This window comes from Dipodomys merriami, unplaced genomic scaffold (genome assembly GCF_024711535.1).
Source record: "Dipodomys merriami isolate MVZ:Mamm:240054 unplaced genomic scaffold, mDipMer1.0.p SCAF_172, whole genome shotgun sequence".
Classification (NCBI taxonomy): Eukaryota; Metazoa; Chordata; class Mammalia; order Rodentia; family Heteromyidae; genus Dipodomys; species Dipodomys merriami.
Genome location: NW_027203071.1, coordinates 706,731 through 719,618, shown reverse-complemented (window position 1 = coordinate 719,618; position 12,888 = coordinate 706,731). Strand labels below are relative to the sequence as shown.

General features: G+C 40.4%; 1 protein-coding gene across 3 annotated transcripts in view; it reads left to right on the top strand.

Moving 5' to 3' along the window:
* Positions 1–6,223, top strand: part of Il12rb2 (interleukin 12 receptor subunit beta 2) — a 65,790-nt gene extending 59,567 nt beyond the window's left edge. For all 3 annotated transcript variants that reach the window (XM_070025767.1, XM_070025769.1, XM_070025768.1), the window contains exon 16: positions 1,789–6,223. In XM_070025767.1, coding sequence (XP_069881868.1) covers positions 1,789–2,316 — 528 coding nt within the window. In that variant the 3' untranslated portion in view covers positions 2,317–6,223. The remainder of the gene's footprint in view (positions 1–1,788) is intronic.
* Positions 6,224–12,888: the final 6,665 nt, after the last annotated feature.

The following is a 12,888-nucleotide window of genomic DNA, read 5'->3' as shown; positions in this document are numbered from 1 at the left end:
GCTTAAAATAGTGACCATGAGGTTCCTAGCCAAAGTGGGTTCAAAAGGCTTCTTGCAGGGCTTCCCAGAGGTCCTTCTCTGGGAAAGCTTTACCGAACAACCTTGGCCAGTGTCAGCCTTTAATGTAGGCAGAGGAACACATCGCCTTTTGCAAACAACCAGCTCTTCCCACAACCAGTGTAATCTCTACCACAGCTATGGCGACAGTGCTTTTGGCAGCTCTGCTTCTCACAGCTGCCAGCTGTATTCCAATCCAGATCAATGTGCCAGTGCCAGTTTGGGTAGTGAGTAAAATGAGACAGACTGCACAAGCACCCCTTTCCTCCAGAAAAGCCTTTAGGGAAGTCTGACTGCACCCTTATCTTTCTTCATCTATCATGACCAAGACACAAGGAGGGGATATCAGAGGCTGATCAAACCAAATCCTCAAACAAGCTGTCATTTGACAAGAACTATAGCCCAGAGAGGTTAATCAAGCTTCCCCAGGCCAAAATATTGGAGTTAGGATTAATCTTCAGGGTTTGCCCTTTCCCAAGGCTATTTTTCATCATCTTTATCCTCCCTTAAGACCTGGTCCACATGATAAGATTGTTTGCAAACATGTTAAAAAATAAGTATCATCACTTGCCAAAAACCTACAGGGTGCTTTCTCCACAACTGGAAGATTCCAATGGGAAGAATGGTCATTAAGGGCCTAATGATAGAGGCAGGAGCCAAGCAGGGGATTGTGGAACAGACAGAGGCAGTAAGAGTATGCTGGTGGTACTGTGAGGAGGGTACAAAGTAAGTGTGGCCTGGGGCTGAAGGAGGAAATCAGTGAAAGAACTGGAAGGTAGAGGAAGTAGCAGAACCCTGACCAGGATAAGGACTTTATCTTTATAGGTAAACCCTAGTCATTACAAGATTTGGAAGCCTTTGGCTTTGTGCGTGGTAGTTTCTAGTATATAAGGGAAACCCAAAGTCCTGTAAGGACTTGGACTCAAACTGGCAGAGTTAGAGAGAAAAAAGTACATTATAAAGCTGGTGATCAATGGAAGCAAGAGAACTAACGAAATTCAAAGCAAATTTTCCCAGTTACAAACAAAACTAGCTAATGGGGACAAAGAATGGAAATTTTTCCCAGGAAAGTTACTCAAGTGGTTGGTCTTCCTAAAAAGCAAATGTGGCAAGGGTATTACCTTACCTGAAACCTAGGAGACCCACCATATTTCAAACCCCTTGGCATTCCATGAAAGGATGTGATCCTCTCCTATCTCCAAAGCCTGCTTTCCAGGAATAGAAATAACCATGGAGTTGAGAATGTAGCTAAGTAGTAGAGCACTTACCTTCTATGGGTGAGGCCCCTGGTTTTATCTTCAGTATCTTAAACAGCAGATTTGATTGCCCACTGTGTCCTACCTGGAAATGCTCCCAGTCCCTCAGGATTCACTCCATTCACCTCTTCCCTAGAGGCAAGCTCCACCTCTCCTTTGTACCCATGGTACTGGTGCCCTCCATCCTAAATGGAAAAGCATGTAGTGCAGCTCTATTCAAACTAGAAACATTGGCTGAAGGTTGAGCTGGGTAGTGACTCAGTCCCCTGGCAGAAGCGGGTGAGGGAGAAAGGGGATTAAGGAGTCATTGGCTCCACTACTTCCCTAACCACTGTTAATTGTTTCTCTGAGAAAATGGACAGTTTCTTACCTGTTGCTAAGACAGTGCAGGTCATCAGACCTTTGAGAACCCTGGAGATGTAGGTTGTCAATATGATCTACTCTGTAATATAAGCCTCTTTCTTCTCCCTCTCAGGAAAAGATGCAGCTGCCCTGGGACTGGATCCAGATGGCCCTGTGTGCTCCTGAAGAGCCAGAACCCCTGGTCATCAATGAAGTTCTTCAAATGACCCCAATTTTCCAACACTCACAATGCACCAAGTGGCCAGAAAGAAGACCAGATATGCAAGGTCACTTTACCTCTAAAGAAGACATTGCATACAGTAGCTCCAGTTTACAACCTTCAAGAGCTCTTACAGCTGAGACAAGACAACTGTACAAGGTGCTTGGAAGCAGGGGTCATGACTCAAAGCCAGAAAACCCAGCCAGTCCCTTGATGGTCCTCCCAGTGGACTACCTACCCAACCATGAGGGCTACTTACCTTCCAACATAGAGGAGCTTCCTCCACAGGAGGCTCCTCTCACTGACCCTTTAGAAGAACTAGAGCCACAGCAAATCTCTCTCTCTATTTTTGCATCTCATTCCCTTCACCCACTCACCTCCTGTGGTGAAAAGCTGACTCTGGATCAGTTAAAGATGGGATGTGACTCCCTCCTACACTGAATGAAGCTTAAAATCTGGAAAGCCAATGTGTTTCCAAACCAGCCCAGCAGGCCCAATCTACCCACCCCTACTCACCATCTTTGGTAGCATCAAATCTGGCTGTAGCTAGAGGACAGGCCAGCCAGTTCTTGGTTCTAAGAGTTGGCCTTTCCCAGGGCCTTACAATTACATACTCCAACATTGTAGACCTAGAAACTGTAACCTCGGATCCTGGCAACTTCTTAGATACACTGACCAGGAAAAGGGGATGGGAGTGGAGACCAAACTCTGAGTAACAATGGCAAAGATCCAGAAGATCATTCATGGAACAACTACCTTTGAGTATGTACTATTCAACAGAATTGACATCATAGAAATGCTCTGTCTCCAGTCAATAGAGTAGACAATATTCACATATTAGACTGTGTCTAGCATGACCACAGAAATAAATGTTTACAGTAAATAGCCATACATGGTTTATAGCTGCTATACAGAATGCAACTCTAAAAGGTAAATTAGAAAGACTTCAAAACAAATAAAACAAGATAGGGTGTGAATATGACCAAAGTATGCCTTCAAAACAAATAAAACAAGATAGGGTGTGAATATGACCAAAGTATATCATACACATTAATGAAATGCCATGAGGAAACCCCTTATGATGCACAACATGCCAGTATTTTTCAATCAACCTAGTTTTATGGCTGAGACCTAAGACTTTGGTGAACTCTAATGTAAAATAGCACTCGAGATGGTCATAACTGTATCTTTAGACATCTTTTTCCCAACTTTCCTAATTTGTTTTTTGTCAGTTGTAGGGCTTGAATTCAAGGACTGGGTGCGGTAGCGTTTTGGCTCAAGGCTAGCATTTTTGTTTTTGTCAGTCGTGGGGCTTGAATTCTGGGCCTGGGCCCTGTCCTTGAGCTCTTCAGCTCAAGGTGAGCACTCTACCACTTTGTGGTGGTTAATTGAAGATAAGTCTCTCGGACTTTCCTGGTCTGCCTTAGAACCACAATCCTCAGATCTCAGCCTCCTGAGTAGCTAGGATTACAGGCATGAGACACTGGCTCCCGACTTTCAGTTTTTGAGTGGTTAATTGGAGATGAGAGTCTCATGGGGACTTTTCTGTCTGGGCTGGCTTTGAACCACAATCCTCAGATCCTAACCTCCTGAGTAGCTAGGATAACAGGTGTGAGCCACTAGCACCCAGCAACTCACCTAGTTTTGAAAGTTGTTTTATTTTCCCTTCAACAAACTAAGAACAGTTTGTAGAGAGCTATTAAAGCCACCAAAGGACCTTTGCAAACCACTCTTACTCTGGATCTCTTGGAAAAGACTTGATTCTTGTTTCCTTTTCTTTCTGCTACAGCAGGTGCTGACTGAAGCAATGAGGTTCCTACAACCCAGCCTCCGAGGTTTTGCTTACAAGCTGTCCCTTTCTCTGAGGGCTCTTTGCCTTTACTACTGATGATTCTGAGCTGGCCCTCAACACAGCTCAAGTTGAGTCTCTAAGACAATTGTTTCTCACAACATAAACTAGGAACATTCCAGTAAAAATGCTTTTTCACTGACCTAGTTTTATGGATGAGGACTTAAAAGACAATGATGAGCACTAATTTTTCTTATTCACTTTCTTTCCCCTTCTGCTTTCTTCGCGTCCTAGCCCTAACTTTTCGGCTTCCACTGATACTCTACAGCTACAACTCACTAAGTCCTCGGGCCAGGGAAAGAGATATGCCAAGCCAGTCAACAACGTCCCATATTTGATACGTGGAGTTAATTTTGCTTACCAGGTCCTTTTCTACCTGATGCAGTTTGTCCCAGTCCTGGTATTAAAGTTCAAACCTCCAAAGAGTCTGATTTTCCTCTTCTTTGGCCATAGTGTTCACATTAGATATTCACATAGTATTCACATTAGATATTCACATTAGACAATTTTATGAAAGTACTCCCTCAAATAAAAGAACAGTAAAGTCTCTACTTCCCCTTTAAAAAAGAAAAAAAGCAATTCAGGATGATGGGGTTGTAGCTTAGTGATACAATACTCGCCTACCAAGAAAATGTCTTAATTTTGATCTTCAGCAGTAAGAAAAAAAAATCAACTAGATAACTGATGAAAAGAAACAAGCCAAAATTTCCAATAGATTAAAAGAAAATTTTACAGACCAGGTGCAGTGGCTCAAGTCTATAATCTCAGATACAAGGGAGGTAGAGATTGGGAGGATCTTGGAGGCCAGTCCAAGCAAAAACGTAAGACCCAAGGGAGGGAGTAACAATGTTTGATAAGAAATGTACTCATTACCTTACGTATGTAACTGTAACCCCTCTGTATATCACCTTTACAATAAAATTAAATAAAAAAAAGACCTACCTGAGAAATAAGCAAAAACAACAACAACAACAACAAACAGTTGGAGGTTCAAGTGGCAGAACATTTAACAATTGTAAGGCTGAGTCAAACCCTAAAAGCACAAAAATAAACTAATTTTTTTAATTTGCAAAATTTGGATATCTATAACATGTCAAAAATCACTTCTTAAGGCACTTTTACAGATCAATACGAAAAGTCAGTACCTCAAAGAAAGCCTACATGTACATACTAATGCCCAGTATATGTGATGTCATCTATAATTAAAGAAATGGATACTAAATTCTATTAAATAATATTTCTAACCAGATTAACAAATTGCTGAAAAATCTACCCAGCAATATCAGTATTATGTAAGCTAGTATTAATCAGGGAAAATGGTGTTAGTTCTGAAGAGCAGCTAGATATTCATTAAAATTTGAATAAGCAACTCCAGTCCCATCAATGCAGCTAGCCTAAGGGACAGTGTAAATATACTAAATTGAATGGACTCTTCAACAGTACAAATTAAAAGGGTAGAGGATTGAGGACCTAATGAAATATCTGTATAATCAAACACTGAACTTCACAAAATCTGATTCTACCAGTTGTTAGATATGCCAATACTTAAAATTCTAAACAGAGAAAACTGCTGTGTAATATGCCATTATGTCCTGAGAGCACTTTTCTTTAGTGGTTCTAGAGATAAAACCCACAGTTCTGTGCATCCTAAGCAAACATTCCATCACTGAACAACATCTCCAACCGGTTTCATATTTGAATATTTCTGAAATTAGGACAGAGCTTAGAACTGACAAGAGCTATAGTTCAACCACAATGAAAAGGGGGAAAAAGCCTATTTGACAAGATGGTCAGTTACAAATCAATCAAAACATTTAAGCCGGGCACCAGTGGCTCACACCTGTAATCCTAGCTCATGAGGCTGAGATCTGATGATCACAGTTCAAAGCCAGCTGGGGCAGGAAAGTCCGTGAGACTCTTATCTCCAATAAACGACCAGAAAACCATAAGTGGCATGTGGTTCAAGTTGTAGAGCACTGGCCTTGAGCTGAAGAGTACAGGGACAAGGCCCAGTTGGAGTTCAAGCCCCACAACCAACACAAATTTTTTTTTTCTTTTACTAACCAACACAAAATCTGGAACCTTAAAAATGCTGTTTCTTACCTATCAATTATAAATTTACTTTTATTCCAAAATACTCATTATTGTTATAACACATCCCATTTAAATATTATAAATTTCTATTCAAACTTGGGTCAGTAGGTCTAGACAGACACTACTGTCTTTGTGGCTTCTTACTTTAAGGTGGTATCTGGCCTCAAACTCTCCATCCTCTTGCCTCAGCCTTCTGAATATAGTACCGAGATTAAAAGTGAGCACTATCACACTCAGCTTGTAACCCAGGGATCTTTAGTTCTCTTCCTTGTGTCTGCACTTTCATTTGACCCTTAGTACTCTTTCAGGCAGCAGCAAAGAGATGAAAGATAAGAGATGACATATCAAGTGAGATGTAAAGATCTTAACAAATGTCTATGTTGAAAATGAACTTTACAACTTTGGTGCGGGGGGGGGGGAAGAGGGGAGGATTGGGGGAGGCAGGGGGAGGATGGGAAGGGGAAACAAAGGAGGCTACAATGCTTGATAAAAAATGTACTCATTATCTTGCCCATGTAATTGTAACCCCTCTGTATAGTATTTTCACAATTAAAAAAAAAGATCTTAACAAATGTCTTTGATATCTAGTTTACTGAACTTTTTTTAAAACAAATTCCCATTTAAATAGAAGTGTATGTAACAATTTTCCCACCCAAACTACCAGAAATGTAACCCTACTATAAGGAATTAGGAGGTGATTATGCCAAGGTTGCGAGAGATTAATCCACTCATAAATTAATGAATTATCTCTTGGATGAGCCCCTCTGGCCACTGGATACCTTGTGCTGCCTCAGGACTTAAATCTTCCATCAACAAGAGCCTCACTACGTCTAGCAACCCAATCTTGCTAGCCCCCTCTGCCATCCCCAAATGAGCCAAATAAACCACTTTTCCTTATAAATTACCTGGTTTTAGGCATTATGTTCTAGCAACAGAAAATGCAACATGACATCTAACAAAGATATAAAAGGTTTTCCTTACGTATCTAAGAGCTAAGTTCTTCCCACAAGTTAGGCTGGATGTGATCATTACTAGTACAAGTGAGGAAACAAAGAACAGAAGTCACACAACTGTAGGTCATTTTCAAAGCTTAATCTCTAACTGCTCTCTCTAATGCTCAACCATTTCTGCAATTCTATCTGGTGGGGTTGGCTATAATTGATAACTGTGATTCTTCAAAAATCTTTGAAATGAAACAAGGCCAGAAGTTTTACTGTGCAAACAAGAATTGGCATTTCCAATGCTCCTAAACTTAGTTTAATCTTGACCCTTGAAAAATCAACATAAAAACCAGTCACATTCAATGATAGCAAGACAAAAAAATTCACATTCCTAAATCTCGTGCATTTAAGTAGTTAACATAAATTCTACAAGCCACGTGTTAAACTACTAGTCCCAAGAAGTTTTAAGGAAACTACAATAAATGGGAGTATTTAAAGCCGTGAACGTATTATGCTTTTTTGGGGAGACTGGTTTTGAGTTAGGGTCTCACTATATAATCAAGGGTGGACTTATTAAGATGCTCTTCCTTTGTAATTAAAAGTGTAATTCCACCCAATTCACCTAAGTCACATTTTTATTTGCTAAATAAAGGCTATTTCTAGGACAAAAATAGTTTATATTTGACTCGTTATATAATTTGCCTGTTATTCAAACACAAATACCTTGCGCTCTATAGTAAATGTCTATTTTGTGTCATTTGAAAACATATACAAAGTCAAAAACACTTAAAAGTTGGTTCCTCTAAATCTCTACAAGCATCCAAACCTGCCAGAGTCCGTTTAAGTCAACGCAGGTAACGTTCCAAGTTCCACTTTTAAGTTCTTCTACAATTCCTGTCAGATGAGATTTAAACTACCTTACCTTTCTAATTTCAGACATTTTGCCTCTGATAGATAACATGATTTATACACTGGGATTTAATAAATTAAAAAAAAAACTTTTCTCTAAGGACTAAATTTCTACTGGAAAAGTATGAGTATCCATTACCTTTAGGGTATTTCCCCTCATATAAGACTGTAGGTGGGGCTGGGAAGGTAGCTCAGTGGTAGAGCGCTTGCCTTGCATGCATGAGGCCTTGGGTTCGATTCCTCAGCACCACATAAGCAAAAAGAAAAAAGCTGAGAAGTGGAGCTGTAGCTCAAGTGGTAGAGTGCTAGCCTTGAGCTGAAGAGCTGAGAGACAGTGCCCAGGCCCAGAGTTCAGGCCCCATGTCCGGAACCTCCCCCCCCCCCCCAAAAAAAAAAAAAGATTGTAGGTTGACACCAGTGTCTCATGCCTGTACTAGCTACTCAGGAGGCTGATATCTGAGGATACAGTCAGCCTGGGCAGGTAAGTCCATGAGACTTTAACCACCAAAAATTGAGCTGTGGCTCAAGTAGTAGAGCACTAGCCTTGAGCATTTTTGCTCAGGGACAAGGCCCAGGTCCTGAGTTCAAGCTCCTGAACTGGCACAAACAATAATAAACTGTCAATCCATTTTCAAAATTGGATGAAAATTAATCAAACAAGCTGCAAGTGGTGACTCAAACCTGTTATCCCAACTTGGGAGGTGGAGATGGAGAAATCAGTTTTGGTCAGAGGGCAGCCCAGGCCAGTACATTCCATCTCAACCAATGGCTGAAAACAGCACAAATTTATCATCCCCAGAAAAGCATGGGTAGAATTGCAGACCAGGCCCACCAGGATGCAAGATTCAAAAGCAACCAAGAAGTTGCAGATGTTACTCAAGTAGTAGAGTAGGAAACCCTGAGCTCAATAGCCTAAGAAAAGGTTCCCACTTAACTAATAATCTCAACTCACTTTCCAAAATGCACAAATGGGCTGGAGTGGCTCAAGTGGAAGGGCACTTAACTATGAAGAATGAAACTCCAAGTTCAAATCCTACTACCACTATAGAATTACCACAAAGTTCACAACAAAATGTGCTACTCCACAATTAGTCCTGAGAATGTGACCCTCATAACCTGAGGGTGGTTTCCTTGAGTGACCCAAAAAAGGAGCCAGAAGACTCCCTAGATAGTATAGGGAAATGGGACATCCCAAGACTCCCGTTAAAAATGTCAATTATATTACCACAAAAGGAGCAAAAAAAAGTATCTTCACAACTCTGTAGAAAAAGCTTTCCCTTTTTCCTCTACTTATACAACTCAATTTGACTGTATTTGTTCTGTATACATGTTCACCCCCTTTGGTCTACAGCAGGGTAGCTTTCAGAAAAGTTGCAGCTTTAAAAATTGACATCTGCATTTGACGTGCTTGTAACAGCAAAATAATTTGTAAAAATAATCTCCCCAGCTAGAGCCAATCTTCAAACCAACTTTTAAAAATCTGGTTAAAGTTCTAAAGATACAATAATGATCAAGGAAGGGGAATGAGGCACGAGACAAAAACATCCACGCTCTCTTAACTGGTTAGTACTGGTTATGTTCAATTATGTTAGCAATTTTATTTTAATAAGGTCTTTCTCCTGAAGGTAACTTTTTCCCCTCAGGTGTTAAGCTCACTTAGCTACACAACATCAAGAACTTCCCTACTTCTGTCAATGTAATGTCCACCTTTTAATGATGTTAACAACTGTTAGAGATAACCAAATGCCTACTTGATCTTTTATTCTTCAAGGTATAATAGACTGTAAACTAAACAAATAAAGAGGTATACAAAATAGACCTGGCTATGTATACTATCCCCACCCAACCACGACTAGTGGCCATAACTGCCTAAAAAGAGCCTCACTGCCACAAACTGGTGGCTCCCAACTGTAATCTGAGCTACACAGGAGGCTGAGATCTAAGGATCATTCATGGTTAAAGCCAGCCCAGGCAATAAAGTATGAGATTCTTTCTTATCTCCAATTTAATACCAAGGAAACCTGAAGCAGAGCTGTGTCTCAAGTGGTAGAGGATTAATTAGGCTTGAGCTCAAAAGCTCAGAGACAGCACCAAGGCCCTGAGTTAAAAGCCAAATCACCGATAACTAACAAAAAACAAAAAAGGAAATGTTATTGCTGTCTAGGCACACATGGCTCACTGTCTGTACTCAGGAGGAAGAATTCCGAGGATATCTCTGTTCAAAGTCAGCCAAAGCCAGCTTAGGCAGAAAAACACACATGCAACTCACAGTACATCAAGTTAGTTAGAAATTTGGGAAGCTTGGGGCTGGAAGGTGGCTCAGTGGTAGAGCACTTGCCTTGCATGCCTGAGGCTCTGGGTTTGCTTTCTCAGCACCACATAAGCAGAAAAAGCCGGAAGTGGGGATGTGGCTCAAGTAGTAGAGAGCTAGCCTTGAGCTGAAGAGCTGAGGGACAGCACCCAGGCCCAGAGTTCAGGCCCCACGACCAGACCTCCCCCCCAAAAAAAAGAAACTTGGGAAGCTGAATTTCCAAGAAAAACAGGGAAACAAATCAATCACCACAAGTAATATAACCCTCTCAGGAGACTGAGGTGGTAAGAGCTTGAGTTTAAAGATGGCCTGGGACATCTAAGATCCTGCAACTGGAATTGCCTATCTCTAAAGCCTCTAATGCTTAAGCCATGCAATAGGGGATAAAAACCCACTCACTCACTCTTGGAAGTAGACCTCTTCCCAAAATAGCCTAACAGTCTTGAAAAAACTTTGAAGTAGACCTCTTCCCAAAATAGCCTAACAGTCTTGAAAAAACTTTGAAATAAAATTCCAAACATGAAGTGTCAGTTGTCAGTGTATAGCTGAGTAAATGCCTTTGTAGATTCAACTCCAGGTTTGAAACAAGGAAGAATTAAAGTTCAATTTTCCCAGTTATTACTCATTGACTAGCATTTAGTCCTAATGTGTGTGGGGGAGGGGGGCGGGGGGGAGGATAGGAAGGCAGTTAAATGCCAGAAACCAAATGAAGTTGAGCTTTATTTTAATGGTACTGGGGCCTTGAACTCAGTCAGGGCTTTGGGCTCACTATACTTATCAGCTTTCTGGACCAACTGGCTCCCAAAAGTTTTTCAGCTTCCTTGGTATCTAAAATTATAAAGCCCAGCTGTAACATGGACCATTTTTTTGTCTTCACCTAGGTATAAGAAAACCAACACCCTCTTCCAAATTAGCTACTTGTAGGTTCTAAGTTCTGGAAGAAAAATGGCTAAGCTCCAACTACAATTTCAACTATACAGGGCAAACCAATAAAATCCAAAGATAAACTAAACCCTATTTTCCTCACTTGGCAACACATAGAAATCCTGACTCCTTGTCCTTCATTTTCCCTATTTCATATCAGAAATGCAATATATTTCTAGGACAAATCCACAAAGTCCACTAATTGTCTCATCATCTGGCAGTAACCCATCGCCTACAGTTTAACCAAGTCCAAGTCCATATTTCACCTGTATTTTTTCCTTCACAAGTCTCCAACCAAGCATACTTGCCAACCCAAACTGGGGGGGGGGGGGAATATTAATATCTACACAGCTCAATCATGTGCCGTGTCATTTTTTTCTTCCACTTACTAGAGAACTGACTCATTATTGAATATGATAGCACAACTCTACATTCTGTGAAAGTGGTTATTTAATTATTGGTGCATGTCTGGAGGCTTGTATTACCAGCCCTGAGCTCCTGCTTCCAGCTGGCACTCTATCCCTTGAGCCTTCTCTCTTTCTGGCTTGCTTCTTAACTGGGGTTAGTTAGTCTGAAAAAGATTTAGCTGCCTGTGCTGGCTCCACACTTCCAATCCCAATTTCAGCTACTGGGTTCTTTCTTTCTTCACAATGTCTCACCTATGCTGGCTTCAAACTCAAGATCCTCCTGCCTCAGTATCCCAAATAAGGGCCTCCAAATTAAATGGGTATTCTAAATTCAAGTAGCCATTAATTACAGACCTAGCTCAACTTGCCTATATAAAAAGACATGTTAAGTCTCATGGAAAAAAAATATGTACAGAACAGAAAGCTGAGAACTAAGTGATTTGAAGTGCCACTAAACATTGTGTAACAATGGCATTTCAATTTTACAGCCAATTTTTTTGAAAATATTTAAGCAGCAAGCTATACAATCTTGTCTGAAAATAAGAGACTAAATTTACTTTTAACCCTTTAAAACTGCCACCACCGTACCTTTATATCAAACTGTCAGGTACTGGCTTTGTCTCTTTAAATACCTGTTGCTTTCCTTTATCTGGCAGTTCTTAGACTTGTTATTAAAGTTCAACAAGCAATATTTAGATGTTGCATGCAACACCTTATTAACATTTTTTAGCAAGCATCTCTAGCAATTACAAAATACAAATCAAATACTCTTCCTCCAACCCATACCAGAATTATGACTCAAGTAGTCAGTATTTTGCTTTCATTTCTAACACAAAACTGAGTTAAAGAACTCAAGGTATAGGAACTGGTGATAAATTTAAAATATTTCAGTAACTCCACAGGCTACAAAACAGTACTATGCCTAGTCATTCAATATAAGCTAGAATGTCTTAAAATTTCAGACTTTCAGTTTATAGGCATATTAAAACTTCAATGGAGCCAGGCGCTGATGGCTCACACCTGTAATCTTAGCTACTCAGAAGGCTGAGGTCTGAGGATCATAGTTCAAAGCAGCCTGAGAATCTTATTTCCAATTTACTACCAAAAAAGCCAAAAGTGGAACTGTGGTTCAAGTGGTAGAGTGCTAGCCTTGAGCACAAAAGCTCAGGGCCATTTCCCAGACTGACTTCCAAGCCCAAGGACAGGCACTGCATACGCACCTCCACACAAAAGACAGCATCAGTGTCAGTGATCACAACTCACTGACTGGCCAATCTCCACCCCTGCTCTAGATTATACCCAGTTTGTCACTAAAAAATACTTAGTATGAGTTCTAACAGAAAATAGTCAGCTGTTCTATCAGCCATTGAAATTCTTATTTTAATTTTTTTATCCGACTGTTATTGCCATAGCTATTTCTCCCAAGTGTAATTTGACATCCCGCTTAAGTAGAAACTTCATATAATTTCTAAATATTGAAAAACTTTAAAACATTAGGAAACGATGTTCTGAGAAAGGAGGAAGAATGATAGGAGTAATCATGATCAAGAGGCATTGTATAAGTATTTGCTTGCATTA